At 38.9% G+C, this 16782-nt stretch overlaps 1 protein-coding gene across 1 annotated transcript in view; it reads right to left on the reverse strand.

Moving 5' to 3' along the window:
* Positions 1 to 10378: 10378 nt before the first annotated feature.
* The window catches only part of cdh22 (cadherin 22), a gene marked incomplete at both ends in the record, with an annotated part of 79054 nt that continues 72650 nt past the window's right edge, over positions 10379 to 16782 (reverse strand). Inside the window, one exon of the mRNA XM_080494929.1 lies at positions 10379 to 10911. Within this exon, the coding sequence (XP_080351055.1) occupies positions 10379 to 10911 (533 nt within the window). The remainder of the gene's footprint in view (positions 10912 to 16782) is intronic.

The raw sequence follows: 16782 nt of genomic DNA on the forward strand, positions 1-16782 counted from the left end.
ACATGTGAGTCTAATCAAAGAGTGAGGATCAGGCGGACTACTCTCTTAAATCCATTGCTGGAGTAGCTTCTCCAGAGTCTCGGGCTGGTTCTATTGAGATGACCTTATAACATCGTCTTGCTCATGAATAACAATGAATCTGGACAGCATTAATGGCATTTCTATTTACAAAGTCATGGCAAATTTTTTGCAGCGCTATGTTCATTCATGTGAGGCAAAGAGTTGAATCACAGTCCCTGCACATCAGGTTTTCCTTTATTGTCAAGGCACTTGTGCCAAATACACGCACACGCACACGCGCGCACACACACACACACACACACACACAAATAAATATATATGGCCAATTTTAGCATAAAAGTAAAAACAAAGTGCTGGCAAACATATCAAATACAAGCCTATTTATCACTTTCCAATTACCATGAAGTAGCACCGAGATTTCATATTGAATGCCAGTTGAAGGGGTTGGTCATTGTTGTTTGGTAGTTATGGGAGTGTGGGGCCACTAACTGCTTGAATAGTCAATCAAGAAGGACAACTGAAGGGGCCCATTTAAGCATTCCCACATAAATATAAATCATCTTGGAAAATCAGGCTCAAAATGGTAAAAAACAATGATTTAGAGAGCAATTCAATATAAAGGACTGACATCAGATACATTTGAAAAACAGAATTGGCTTGCTCTACCCTTGCCCTTGACAAGTTTGGTACTTTTTCAACCCTGTGCTGAAAAACAATCTCAATTCAGAGGACAATTGATCCAGCTATGGCATAAAAATTGTGGGGGATTGGGAGAGAACGGCTCTGCATGCAGTGATATATGCTCCATCTGTGTCTTCCAACTATTATATAGAGACTAATACAGTATGGCATGAGGCACAAGAGACTCAGTCGACCTCCCTCTTGGGAAACAAACACATGCTTGAAACTCCTCCCAGTAGAGAGATCAACTGCCTGGACACCCATTACTTTAGCAATAAATCTTGCACATGGACACCTTAGATGAAGTGCTACATGTTCAATTTGATAACTTTTGACAGGTAGGTATAGGCCTCTTCAGTATGTCTCCTTGGATAAGCCTTTGCAAGGTGGTGGTTAAATAGCTGGATTAAATTATATTAGTATGCGCTCTGTGTTGCAGGCACTGGATCAGAATCTACAGGACCCTGCTGCACAGGACTTGAAGGGCAAACAAATCTAACTTTGTGTTGTGAGGCATATGATGACATCAAACATGGCTGTCTTCAAATTTTCCAATGTGGAGTTTCATTTTAGTCTGGTTTTTAAAGGTTTATACCTGAAGGGGGCTCTCGTTAAGTGACAAGAGATGATTTCTTTTTCTTTTCAAAAACATTTATGGTCGATGTGATGCTGGATATAGGGATCTTCTCAGAGAGGTGGGTATCATCGGACAGTTCTCACTGAGCCTTGGAGAGTCAAGGCCACAGAAAAAAAGCGGCTCAATGGCATCTACACAAAGATTTGACAGTGAATCAAAGCAACTTTCTACTGTTTCAGCTTCATACTTCAATTATCTTTTCTGGCAAACCAGCAAACCAAAAATAAAGTGTGAAACATATCGGCTGTATCAGAGAGATTAAATATGGAATATCATGTGCAATAATGCATCTCTATTTTCACAGCATTGTCTCAGAAAATCCCATTCAAGTCTACTCTATCGTCTATCCATCCAACGAAATCAATTGTAACTTCAATGGTCCATCTTTCATAAAAAACTTTATCCAACTTAGCGTCACAGAGGGCCCGAGCCATTTCCAGAAAACATTGTGCTTCAAGGTGGGCCAAACCTTTGGGAGGGTTCCAGTCTGTCACAGCCACACATTACCTAACATGCTCTGGGAGAATGCACAACCTGCAGGGAGTTTCTAAGCATGTGCTCACCACGACACAACACTGCAATTCATGAAACTTTCATATATTTAAATGAGTGAGAAAGTTTAATTAATCATTAAATCAATCAGATACAGCCAAGAGCTTCAGAATAAACCCAAAGGCAAATCTATGATGTGACCAAAACAAATAATAATTATTAAAAAAATAATAATACATTACTTTTTTTCATTTTGCATTTATTACCAAGATCTCTAAAGAACATTTACTTTTATTTCTGAGATGAGAACGCACAATCAGTGAAGAGAAGAATTGAGAAACCTGCTGAAGGACATAAACTGCAAGAGGCTCTCCCGACTGTGCACACCACATAAATAAAATAAAAATCAGAAGGATCATGAAATTAATTCAGAACTTGATGAGAAGCCTTTCACCAGGAGTAGTATGGCATAACCTCTTCTACTGTGAGATGAAATGAGACTGAAGCCTGAACAATCTTCTCCAACTGACTTAAACTTAACAAGTTTCCTTTGTTGTAAAAACATGAACAACTCAAGCTCTTTCAGATATCTACAGCAGGCTTTTCTGCAGCTTAAAGTAAGACATACAAATGTTACATTATTTAACGTAATTTGATCATTAAAAATGTGTAAGAGAATCGAGAAAGCCGAATAAGGCTTTGAAAAGTGTGATTCTCTACTGGCTAGATGAAAGAATGAGTCAAGTTTAAACCAGAAACACATTCAAGGACCAAACAATAGATATGACTTCAGGCAGAATATTTACTTGTGTGCACAGTGAGATAATGATTCCATCTTTATACATTAATGTGAGAAAATACCACAAAACATCCAATAGTGTATTTAGCATAGTAAATATTTTTTTTCTGAAACCTAAAAAAGTTTTGTCACAATATGTTACAATGCCACAAAAATATTCTTTTTTCCATATTTACAGTACCAGGATGAACACCTACAACTTCTTTACACTTTCTAAGTGGAACAATATAAGGAAAGTAGTGGCACATCACATGTGTGGACACATATTTACTGAATTTACTGTAAAAAGTCAAAAATATATTAGAATGACCACAGGGCTGACCTAGAGATACTCGCACACTACCAAGACATATTTCTTAGGATATTGTGATTCATACTGTCAAAGGTCACGCTGATATCCCGTGGTACCAACCCAGCACTGTCCTACATTACCATGCAATATGTCTTCTGAGACACTATTGAGTTGTTGTTGAGTGAAATGAATGTACATAAACTTGCTGAACATATTTGTGTGCTGCTTTGCTTTCACATTTTTATTTGTCCGGCGAGTAAAGTTTATTCTTCACAGGACATTCATTGAAATATTTTCTTAATGTTTGACTTTCAGAGTCAGTCTTGGAAAACACAACAAAATGTTATGTATTATTTAAACTGTAAAACTGTCATATTTTACAACTTACAGATACAAAATGAATCTCTAAACCGGCTAAATGCTCAGCAAATGTCTTTTAAATGCCTTCACAATTCTGCTGTGCCATTCTAATCAGCATGCTGTACGAGTATCCTGCAAAACATGTTTTTTATTAGAAAAGTAATAGGATCTGCAATTATTGTTAACATATAATTTATACATATATGCTAGTTTTAAAGAAACATGAAAAAGATGGAACTAAAAATATAGGGCTACTTGAGGCATCAAGGGATAACTCTTGAGTTCATTAGGAAGATTCTTTAAATTGTGTCCTGGATGTAATATTTACCTGCTGCCCTTCTGTGACTTTGGAGGAAGTGGAACTAACGTCGTCCGAAGTCAAAATCACCTGACCGTCAATTCCTTTTTGTGAATCAAATCCACTGATCAGTCTGCCCTCGAACCTCAAAACCCAGCCCTTTCCCATTGACAACCCATCAGTCCAAGACCAAGACCACCATCTCTTTATTTCTCTAGCACTAACCTCCAGGGCCGTCGTGTTTGGTTTTACCATTCACCTTGTTCTTTGCCCTTTTCGGTCGAGTCTGGTCATCAAATTTCAAAAGATGTTATTCCATTTTTTCCCCACTTGATCTCTCTTTTTAAACTGAAGGCTGTTTATAGTTGGGACCCAGTTTTTACAGCATGACCCCTTTTTTTTTTTTTTTTTTAAGTTGGTGAATGCCTGTTTAAAAGACGTAGATACCCAAGTACTACTCACTGTGAGAATACCAGCACAAATTGCAGAAAGCAATTTTAAACAGAGATGATTGGAAAATGTGAAAAGGGCAAGATGAGGGTTTTTTTTCCTTTTCTTCAGCTACACCAATTTAAGCATTCAGTCATCTTTACACTTTTACCCCATGCATCCCTAAAGCGTCCATTTAAGCTGCACGTCTATAGAGTGTACAGCACTAATGTTTTCCACAGTGAGCCCTCAGTGAGATGTCCTCTTTTATTTAAAGTGACAGAGATGCTGTAGAAGCAGACTCAAATGTAGTAATGCAGAGACAGCGTCAAATCAATTGTCTGCAAGACTGCCAATGTGCAATGAGTTATAGAGGAGTCACCACTGCACTTAAATTAAGGTCTTCACACTTCAAATTGACTCCTACAGAAGGTGCAGCTTTTGATTAAATCTTAATCAAACACAGTTATCTGTGAAGAGAGACGCTTGTTGCCGTTTTACAGAACAAATCAAAGCCTACAGCCATTGCTTTTCTCCATGTAAAACTCAAAGTGTCTCGCGACTAATTCTTTCATTCTGTGAAATTTCTTATTTTTACATATTTAGAATGTAGATAAGGACTTTAAAACCTTTGGATTAAGTATATGTGGGAGGTTGATGGCGATAGTAATATAGCAATTTAAAGTTGATTCATGGTTCACTGATTTAACACCTATTCTTTTTTTTTAATAATTTTTCTTTCACTGATTGATGGCAGCTGAAGGGGGTTGCTTCAGCCCTCAGAAAAAAAAAGCAAACAAGTGAAACAGAGGTCTTGAATACTTATTGGTGACACCACTCAGACATCAGAGGGTTAGAAGAAATAACAGAATCATTTAAACTGCAGCTACACAATAAGCCAGCGCCATCGCTTTCGGACAGTTTTAATTACATGAAGGAGAAAATGAAACCCAAAATAGAAGAAAACGGACTCACCTCATCCAACACTTCACAAATCCATGTAGGTTTAATCCAAATTGTCAACACCTGGTTGAGCACAGGGAATTCAGGTGCACCTGTGCATCACAGCCAATTTATGGAGAACACCTTATTTTTTTATTGTGGTGAGGGTGCACAATGATGTATGGTTGGTGCTGGATTGGGGACTTTGTGTATGTGAGTTGCTTTTCTCACACTCCAAAAACATGGTCACTCTGAAATTATTCTTTGGGATGAATGTCAGTGTGTATTTGTCTCCTGTTTGCTCAGCGATCTGTCCAGGGTGTACCCCATATTTGCTCACAGCAAGCCGGGTAAGTCTCCAACCACCTGCAGCCCTCCGTTGGATAAAGTGGTTTAGAACATGGATGGTTGGAAGATTGCATTGGGAAGCAGCAATGTTCCATTATCCGCGAGAACACCTATGGCTAAACACCTGGGGCTACACCATCTTGTAAAGAAGGTATCCTCCTGCTTGATACTTTGAAGCTCGAACCTGTATGGTAGGACGTCATAACCCAATGATCCTCTCCAGGGTCAATAGGGAGTGTTGATCTGTCACAGTACATGTGAAACCAATGAGCATTATTAAATGTATTAGAAAACTGAAAACAAGAGGAACCTGCAGTACTTCTTTGTGATATCTAGAAATTATTAATTGTTAAAACACTTTTAACAGTGCAGTTTTATTTGGAGCATCAATCAATTTTCAAATAACTTACTTTACTGAATACCTTCAAAGCCTGGTTACTATTAGCCGTAGGCTGTCGTGTGCACATTTCATGCCACTATGAGCCATTCAATGACCTCTGATTCTGCAGCAGGTCCTTTTGGCTGATCCAATATTTTGAATTAAACGAGGGGGTTGACAGGACTTTTTCAATCTGGGCCCGTGTGATTCACGACGATCTGCCCGAAGAGCTCAGGCAACACTTGAATCAATATGAACTTAATGCCCTAAACCCTGTTTTTAGATGTTTTTTTTCATTTGAAGGTGGCAATGCTGCCTCAAAGTGGAAAAAGTGTTTTGCTTTGCTGCTTTCGTCTGTGGAAACTGGATGTTAAACAGACCCTTGTTTTCCCCTGCAATTCTGAATTTCAGTGAAAATGTATATACTGTATATTTTCATAACTGTGATCAAAAACATTCGTCCAATAAAGAAATAGCTCAAATATCACTTTTCAATTATTTAATTAATTTAATTAATTTCGAATTACCTGTTCAATTTGTGGCTAAGATAGGCTTTCAAGTATTGTTGGACCAGAAGATTGATCAGTTGATGACTGAAGAGTAATGATTAGAAGCAATATTGACATTTATTAATCTTTGAGTGCTGTCAATTGATTAAATGAATTAATTGCACACATTTCTGTAATTGCGTTGTTTTTCTACTGAAGACTGAAGCTTGTCATGGATATTTATTGAGGGAAAACCACGAAATTAATGTTGACTCAACACATGGAGACTATATTTAAAATCAAAGACTTTTTTATAATGTCCTTTTGTGATTTTGTGACTGTGCTGCTCTTCTGAATTTGAAGCATCCAGGCTTCCAGTAGAAAAGATGTGGATACTTTTGATTCCAGAAAAGAAATTGGGGAATGCTGCCAAGTTAAAAAAACAAAACCCAAGACAAACTAAAACTCAAATTCACAGGTTCAATGTAGCTAAATACTGTTTTTCTGCAACAATAAGTCTGCAAGAACTCCTAAAATGTTCTCACAAGAAGTTCTGATAGCTCTTATGTCCACAGTTACATTAACAAATTATTTAATTTCCAAGAAGATATAAAATCTAATAAATTACATTAACCGGAAAAAGTTTAGGATTTGTGCTGTGGTTGGTGCCATTGTCTCACACCCATTGCATGCTGGGAAATGTTCCAGCTCTGACACACAAACTCGTTATGAGATACTTCTTTCTTTTATGTTTTACCTCAGAAAGCGGTTTCATTTCATTCTAGGCTGACTTTTAAAGGTACTATATAAATAAATGGTCCATTTTTCATTTAGAAAAGTATGGGAGACGAACAATCCTTGCTGGCCCAGGTAATGCAAACACAACACCAAAAACAGTCATTATCCAAGCTTCGAATAAAATCCTCCTCATTTTCTGAATAAAACACTCTGATATTCTCCACCTGAGTGCAGTTTCTGTAAAGAGTCAATGGCCATCTCGCCATAATAGCCAACTCATTTTTTAAATCAGCTTGTCAGAGTGCTGCCTTTGCTATGCAGTGTAAGTCAGGCTTGCTTATGTGGTGTATTTTAGCAAAATGGATTTGTTGTTGTGCCACTGAAGGAGATTGCTTTGTTTTGAGTGTGTGTGAAAGCAAAATAAGTAATGGTTTTCAGTTACTAGGCTATATATGATTGATATTTTCTTCAGTTCATGATCATATTTCCCCCCAATGTTTAATCAATTGTCATTACCCAGCTAAGTACAGAGAGAAGAGAAGAGGATATTTAATGTGTGCACAGCTAGCCCCCAAGAGAACTGTCAATCACCAAATGTCTATCTGCATAACTAATGACTGGCCTCGTGTTGCCCTTGGAGTTGAGGGGGGGGGATTGTTCTGATTTATAGCAACACATTCATACGTTCACATGTGTGGGTCATCATTAAGGAGTGACATTTCCTCTGATATTGATGGAAAACAAATGAGAGGCTCTTTTGCTGGGAATGTGCCGAAGCGTCAGAGTGACCAGGGAGCTTCCTTTCCCCCCCGAATATGTGCTTGTTCGTTCACCTCAGCTTCTTCAGCGTTAGTCAAGCGACCTGTGGCTATCCCGTCTACGTCGAGCTTTCTTTAATAAAGGAGCTTGTTTGTATTCAACCTTTCCTGTATGACTATGAAGCTCATGCTGACCTACATTTGTGTATATCCATCCAGGCTGTGACATTTGCCTGTCAGTTAACAAATGCTGTTAGACTAAGAGCTATGATTAATGATGAACAGCCAAACCACCTCTTGGCAAAAGTACAATACAACAAATACACTGTTGTAGTCTAGTTTGATATAGTGTGATAGGGTGCAATGCATGCTGATAAAAGGCTAAAAGTGAGTGTTGCTTTGTGTGTTTCTTCAGCCCATCCAAACACATCTTGCCCTAAAAATATAATTTATCAGGTGATTTGAAACGATAATGAACATATTCAAAATTTATACTGATACTGCAACATCATTAAGTCAATTTGGGGCAAAACAATTGTGGCATCTTTCCGAAGTATGCACAAAAAAAAAAGACTTTTTTTTCAAATTGCTTCCACTTCAGTTTTGTAACGCACAAAAAAATCTGGATGAAGTTTTCTTTTTGTCAAGCCATGATACATAATTTATGTTTGAAACAGAGTTCAATGTCAGTTCTCAGCAATCAGTGGATACAGAAGTCCGACGACTGACTGACTGACTGACTGACTGACTGACTGACTGACTGACTGAGCGCGCGCGCGCGCACACACACACACACACACACACACACACACACACACACACACACACACACACACACACACACACACACACACACACACACACACACACACACACACACACACACACACACACACACACACACACACACACACACACACACACACACACACACACACACACACACACACACACACACAAGGAAGCAGACATTCCTCTGAATCTTTGCTACGAAAGTGGCTGAATGTGAATCTCAGTCACTGGACGTTTTAGCAGCAGATCATAAAGATGAAAGCAACTTCATATGCCTCAGCATCCTCTGGTGACTACGACAATTACAGTGGTTTGGCAGAAGGCAGCCAGGAGGGAGATGCACTGAGAGGAGAGTCTTTGTTTGGCTGTGGTCTGTCATATGGTCTGTTTGTTTCCATCTATGACTATTCTCTGCATCTACCCCTGGTGTAAACAAAAGCTCGCTCCGCAATTATTCATAATTCAGGAGACAGCCTCAGCAAACAAGTCACAAACAATAATTAGCAACACGTATGCTCTATTTACTTTATCTCCTTGATCTCATTTACAGAGCAATTCACTGAGTAATTTAGTTTATTGCACGCAGTGAAATGAAGATTTTTTTTTTACCAAAAAAATTAAATATTTATTAGTTATCTTTTTTTTTTACTTTTCCATACATTTGCAAGTAAAGGTCAACACAGAACAGGGTATGGGTATCAGGTGGATGTGACCAGTCCATTCATCACACAACCATCTTGTGTGGTTCTATCCCCTTCCCAGAAGAAAAAAAAGCAAACTCAAATATCTTTGAACATAAAATAAACTTGAACATATTGTACACAAATCCAGAATGAAGATTGGCTTCCCATGGGACAAAGCTCGCCACAAGCCAATTCCACGAAACAGTCCTTTTGTTTAGTCTTAAATCACTGTAGTGGTTTGTGCCTTATTGCCTTGAAAATGGCTGTGGAGAGGATAAAAAAAGAAATCGTTAACGCACAATTGTCCTCAGTGTATGACCTTTAAAAAAAAAAAGGAAAACAACCTTTTCATAAACCACATAAAATACAGCAAACGTGTGTCAGTTTTAGCTGTTCCTGTTGAACTGGAGGCTTTCCCCCCCTCATTTCAGTTCACCTTTGCTTTCACACACATCACTCTGATGTTGGTTATTTTACAAAACTGGTCATACAAAATAAATACAAATATTTTCCAAAATGTAGTTTTCATACGAGTCATTTGTCACCTTTGCAACAGTATTGTGTGCAGTCCTCTAACACTGTTGTTACTTCTTTTTGATTTCTTCTCGTCTCTCGGTTCTCTCATAACGTCGTCCTCCCCTCACATTTTCTATTCCACTTCAGCAGAGTTCACTGTCGCAGTTACCATAGTGATCATGGTATCAAATAAATAAATAAATACATAAAAACAAATAAATACATAAATATTTTCTCATTAAATAAATACACGTTTGTCAACCAGCCATGGCATTGTTAAACCCTACCTAATGTTAATAATGTGAACTCTGGAATCAATCTCATATCATAAAAAAAAAAAGGTCCCCATTGTTGAGAGAGAAACTAATTCTTCCTTCTCACATGTTTAAATGGCAGTTTTGGACAGCTCTCATTTTCTCCTTTTGTCTCATAACATCACAAGAGCTTTCAAGTCTGAGAACCCCCCTAAAAAGCAAACAGAGATGTGTGGAGAAAAAGAAAGAAAAAAACTCAAAGTTTTCTCCAAAGAGTTCAAAGTCTGAAACTGGGAGTTTTCCTAAAGAGATGAAGATGTGGTACTCTGTCTCTAATGAGTACACAGTGCTGGCTCTGATGATCTCAGATATGTGCCAGTGGGTAAAAAGACGAGATTTAAGGAAAAGGGATGTTTTTTTTCTCTTTTTTTTTTTTTTCCTTGTGACTGTCTCTGCATAGGAGAAGCTGTGCTAGGACCTCTCCTCCTCAGGATTTCCTGGAGCGTAGTAGCCTGCCAGTTGCCTGAAGCGTGGCCCCCAGTCGCTGAGGTAGGAGAAATCCTGCTCCGAGGTGGTGGACAGCGTGTGGATGGAGCTTAGTGAAAGCGCAGGTGAACTGGTGCCTTCAAAGGCATATGTCTGGAAGGAGTCATATGGCGGCACCGACAAGTCGGCATCGGCCTGCTCCACCTTCTTTCTGATGTAGCCTTTGAAAAGGGAGAAGTCTGTTGCTGTCACCGCCGCCGCCCCCTCTGAGCCTCCACCCACCCGGTTCGCTTGTATCCACTGCGGCAGTGAGCGGATGTCCGGGCCAGAGTCACAGCTCTTGGCCTCTGGGAAGTCGTAAAGGTTCCTCAGAGCGCTCATGTCATACGCCTGAGTGTCCTGCTCCCCTCCGCCTTCGTCGTTGTACTTGATGACGTTATCTCTCATGTCCTCCTCGTCCTCTGCCATCCTCTGGCCCTTCCTGTGGCGTTTCAGGGTTAGGATCAGCAACACAAGAACTGCAGAGAGAAAGAGATCACAATTATAATTCCACAATAATATTTACGATTACAGTTTCACATAGAAAACCTCGATAATCAGGAAGGTTGGCGCAGTTTCCATCCTTGTCTACACAATAAGCGGGTTAAACACAAATCTGTCAGATTAACATTAATGGAATGATGCAATAAAAGCCATGGGGAAAAAAAAGACAAGGGACCAATTAAAAGTTGCTTTAAACTGTCATTACAGCAAGTGCTTTGGAATCTGTAGCTTTAACATGGATTAGGATTTGTCAGGCTTAGTTTGAAAACCGTGGATGTAAAAGTGAAATTTCCCTTTTCACTTAGAAAGAAGTAAAAAGCAGACAAAAACCCAGATTTAGGGCATTCAGCACAAAAGGGAAACAAATGCTCTCAAGAAAATAATTGCAATCAATGCTCACATCAAACATGCACTGTGCATGATGAATTCGCTACTACCTCCTCTGGGAAAGTTTAGAACTACATTAAAAGTAACTTGGATTTCACCTCTCAAGGCAAAACAGGGGAGGATAATATATTATCAAGTTTTACATTTCAAATGCATGAGCATTGATTTTTCACAATCATGGCTACCTTGCTGAGAAATATGATTCAAAAGGCTTAATGGAGGCCAATCTGCACATCAATAATCATCCAAGTCAAATCAAGTAACACTTCAAACTAAAAAGTAGGCTCGCCAGCTAAACGAGAGCAAAATGCCTTTGAGAATTAAATCCAGATTAAAAAAAATAAGACAATTGGGATTGATAATGCTATAGACTAATGAGACAAGAGGAAAACAAAGGCTGTATGCACAGATAAATCAATAATGCTTTAATTTCACCTCAGTTACTTTAATTAATGCGTACATTTGTGATTAGACCCCCAGTCGCTAACTTCATCACTCCTCCACAGGGCTTCATCCTTCCCTCTGAAACTTTCACCGTGCTCTCGTCTGATTCACCACAACATCAAATGTCATTTCCAGTGAGGATAAGAACACATTACATTGAGTTTCTAATGAATTATGTACACTGGGGATAGTAAAAAAAAAAAAAAAAGATAATGAACAATTGCACTTTAAATATTGAGATGAATAGCAAATCGCTTTTTGATGAAATCATGAATTAGTAAAATGGAATGTGTTCAGATATTGACGCACCACAGCTAATATATTATCACAAGCACACACATGTTTAACACATTGCTCTCCTATAATGGTGCTAATATTGAGAACTTGCAAGTAATCATATTTAAGAAGAAAGTATAGTATCGGCCTATATCTGTGTCATGTCCATGGGAGTCCTGGCCGGGGTTATGATTACAGGAGTGTTTTTTTATTTTTTATTTTTTTATTTACCATCAGCTGCCACATGGAAGCCCACCCTTTAAACATTGGTTGTTCACCAAAAGTGCAAGAATTTGACAATTTCTCAGAATGTGTCATTGTGAGCAGCCTGACGTATTCTGCCAAAGAGTTATTTCTTGAACCCTGAAGGCATCTGTCTTTATGTGACATGTTTCCAGTCAATCCTCCCTTGTTGTAAGTGACACACAATTGACATTTATCTCCCCAAAACGGGTGTAATTGGCTGAATAGTGAGCAGCTGCTGCGCCACAACACGGTCACTCACGTGAGATCAGGTCAGGCCAGGAACTCATTGAGAACTAATTTCCGAGTTCAGCTGAAGAGGACGAAGGAATCAAGAGGCAAAGAGGAAGACTGATAAACAGGAAAGAACTATGCTGCATATATGACTATCACACAACACTGTGCTTGTTATTTTTTATTATGACAGGTGTATTATTTCCTCCCAAACACAACAATTTGAGTAGCTGGTATAATAATCATACATGCTGTTTGTGAGTCATTTAGGGTGGCTGTTGTTTAATGAGAAGAGATTATCATTATCACTCTGTTATTCCCACTTGTTGACCCTGTGGCATGGCATTTCTTTTGTGTGAAAACTTCTGTGGTGTTTTGTTATTTAAATCTTTTCAGACTGTTGAATCGAAGTTACGTTCAAAATGGCAGTATGTTTACACAAGTATCCAACAATATGAATGATGAACTTACTTGGTAATTTTAGTGATGGAACAGTGATAACATCTGGGAACACATATCTCTTTACACAGAGTACATTTTTATCTAGGCAAGTTGTTGAAAAGGAGACATTTTCCTTCATAACAGACTCAGCAGTGGAAAATATCTTGTTGTTGCCGATTCCTACCTTGGTTCCACTAATTGGACTGGGAAGAAACAGCATAAACACCACAATTTACCATCACTCTGACTGGTGTTCAGCTGTGGCTGAAGGCTCACAGCCAAGTCGATAAATAGTGGTTTTAGCAGTCACCGTGCTGTAGGAGTATTGCTTGTTTAAAAACTTACTCTTGAGTAAAACCCTCTTACTGCTGTCATTGTTTGTGTGTGGGCCACGTTGTTGAAGTTGAGCTTGCTCAAGCAAGCAACCGCTGTCAGAACCTAAAACAAGTTTCTATTCTTTCACACACATCTGTAATGGCTTCTTACTGTGTCCTGTACATCCCTATTAAAGTGTGACTTCTTAAAATCTAGATTGAGCTTAATTTTGTTTTCAAGACACCATGATAAAATGCAAAACACAGGTTACTATAAAATACAATAATAACTTATATAACTTATAATATCATGAATACTGGAAGCAAACTTTAACAATTAATGTTGGATTTGTTTTGGAAAACCTTTTTGTGATCAGAATAGTGGCCTCTTTTTATAAGTTTGCCAATTAAAGTCACTATCAACCTTTGGAGACCCCCAGAATGATGCCGCAGAAAACCTACTTATTTAGCACATTCACTCATTCACACACAAACTCACACACCAATATAGGCAGTTGCCATACAGGGTGCTCAACCCACCCTTTAGGAGTAATTTGGGGATTAGTGTCTTGCTCAAGGACACATCGACATGTGGACTGGTAGAGATCGGCAATAAAAATGGCAACCTTTTTGTTATGAAAAGAAAGAAATCATATTCTGATTTGTATCAGTTCAATCTGAGTCACTTAGAAATACATCTTAGGTTCACCTGCGGAATACATTTGGAGGACATGGAGAAACTTCGTCATGTATTCCTCTTTAGTCGACAGGACTGATGAAGACTTTAGTGAATTCTGCAGATTCAGAAGCTGCATCTTGAGTCGTCACAAAGACCAAGACAACTGACTGCATTAGTCAAGTTCTCAGGTCTTTGCACAGATTTCTATTGAAATAATACTACTGGTCGACAAAGTAAGAGGCAAACATAAAGAAGCAAATTTGAGTTTTTATGGGCCAAAAGTTTGGAACAAACTCACAGTAAAACTGCAGGGCAGCTCCCACTCTGAATTCTTTAATAACAAAAGTATTGAATTGAATTGAAAGTTTATTTCGGACATGAGGGCACAAATTAAATTATTCAAACAATATGTTTTTTTGGTTTGCTGCAGCTTTTCAGTGAACCACTCACTCATTTTGCACTGCAGTGTACCTTTATCTCTTGTATTACAATTATTTGTTTATTCTTTTAATTTGATCTTCATTTTTTTAAATATTTATACATTCCAAACAATGCTTTTATTTGTTGTGTTTTTTTTATTTCCTTATCCTGATATTAACATTTGTTGTTTATTATTCTATATTTGCAGCTCTTTGAATTGCCTTGTTGCTGAAATGTGCAATGCAAATAATGTTGCCTTGCCTTGTGATTTTTGGGGCAACCCAATGTCTGCCAACATCCAAATGTACGATTCACATCAATTATGTTTTAGGTTAAAATCTGAAAAATAATTAAGCCAAAGGTTCATCAACATGTGAAAATGTATTTTTTTTTTCTTTTTGCTTTCTTGCAGCCAGACATGGCACATGTTACTACAAATCGACCCTTTCTTGGTTTTTGCAGACACATTGAGCAACTGCTCTAAATGGAACCAGAGAAGGGACATTTAGATAGATCATTAACGAGTGGGGACCATGCATCTTCTTGGAACCGATAGCCTCTTTGCTAAAACAAATGCCTACAAGCCCACAGAGATAAAAAGACTATCAATTACAATGGAGCCTGTGCTGTCTGGCATGGCAGAGATTGTTGAATTCTCTGAGGTCACCAGGATACCCATCCATACACAGTGAAAATGAGGTATGTCCACAGTGTTTCACAGTGAAGATCAATGTCGGGGCATTATGTGCCGTATACAAGACATTCATGGATGTCTAAGCACAAATAATAGCATGCACGGATTAACTGACAAATGTATGCTGTCAAAGTGACCTTGTAAGTCAAAGTGTGCCTATAGAGCACTTTATATGACCTGCCCTTTCCTTTCTTTTCTTTCTTTGGCGCAAATTCTTAAAGAATCGGTTCAGTACATGATGCTTACACAATCCATGCAAATAACCTGTTGCTTTTCCTGATGACTGTCATCATTTGAAATTAAGATGCCTAAAAATAACTTTGTTGACTGAAAACACCATGTTTGCTTGATGCCTTAAGAGCTGTGCCAGACTCCTGAAAAAGGTGTCCACATCTTCGATTGGGTTTTCATGCAGTATCTCTGACTGATAATGTTCAGTTCTTCTCTTACATTGTTTGCTGGGATCCATTGGGGGAAGCGGTGTCTGGAACTATTGTGTTAATTCTTTTCCTCCATGAATGGGGCAAATGAATTTCCATGGGGCTGAAGAAACAGTCATGGTTTGAGGTAAACTGTGGCACACACTGACATGCATACTAAACACGCACTGATACAATTACACTAAATTCCCACTAATTAGAGGAGTAATAGGAGGTAGAAAACTTAACGCTATGAGCTGCCTCCTGTATGCAGATCAAGAGCTTCTTCAGTGAATTGTGTTAAGGAGAGCATGTGCCATTATGTGAAATTCGGAAGCAAAGACGATCAGATAACCTCCCTCCTGACAAATCCTTCCTCGGCGATAACACTTCAGGAATGCAGATGCTTCAATTGTGATCCATTAAAAATCTATTTAACTAGGAGTTTAACACGACTTCAGAGATGCTAATAAAACACTGTGTAAAGAATTTACTTCCACTAGCAGCATATGTACCTGTATATACCTGACTCCTATACATACAAAGCTGGTCCCCGTGTGTACAGATGTTGCGATAAGCGTTCCTGACAAGACGGTTAATTTACCCTTGGGCCGCACTGGTTGCCCCCACACGGGAGTTCATCACAAGCAGATGGGAGGTAATTGGAATGGATGCATGCAGATGCTGTGGAATGGATCCATCAAATCAGGCCTATGAATGAACTGATGGAGGGACTGTTTGTTTGTAAAGTAATTAGGCAGAAATTTGTTTTCATTTTTCTCATCATCCAACAATTGATGTAATCGAGGCGGTCCATCCTCTGGAGAGTGAGAGAGCAGCTAGTTAGGTAGTTATTGTGTGTGTGTGTGTGTGTGTGTGTGCGTGCGTGTGTGTGTACGCACACACATGAGAGAGAGAGAAAGCTAAAGATTACACATGCTATATGGCACAAGGAGAATGGATTGCATTGCAGTTTGGAGGTGTGGCGTGATTTGACTAAGTGAGTTGACGTGTGCAACATGCAGGGGCAAATTCAGTGTATGCCTATATGCTATATTAAATACCACAGGGTAGTGGGGAAGTGTCAGGCATTGTGTAGGGGAGATGATAAGATTGCTGTCACAAGCCTCACCCCTGTGTTGTTATTCACACCAAATGATAGTTGCGAAAACACTGCTCACCCCCCCCATCCCCCCGCAGCCCTGAGACTTCACCGTCCTCATGATGACGAGCAGAAGGTGGGTGCTCTGACTTGGCCTGTCCTTCAGTGCCTTGATGAGGCATGTTGAGTCCAT

The sequence above is a fragment of the Blennius ocellaris genome, assembly GCF_963422515.1.
Source record: "Blennius ocellaris genome assembly, chromosome: 4".
NCBI classification, from domain to species: domain Eukaryota; kingdom Metazoa; phylum Chordata; class Actinopteri; order Blenniiformes; family Blenniidae; genus Blennius; species Blennius ocellaris.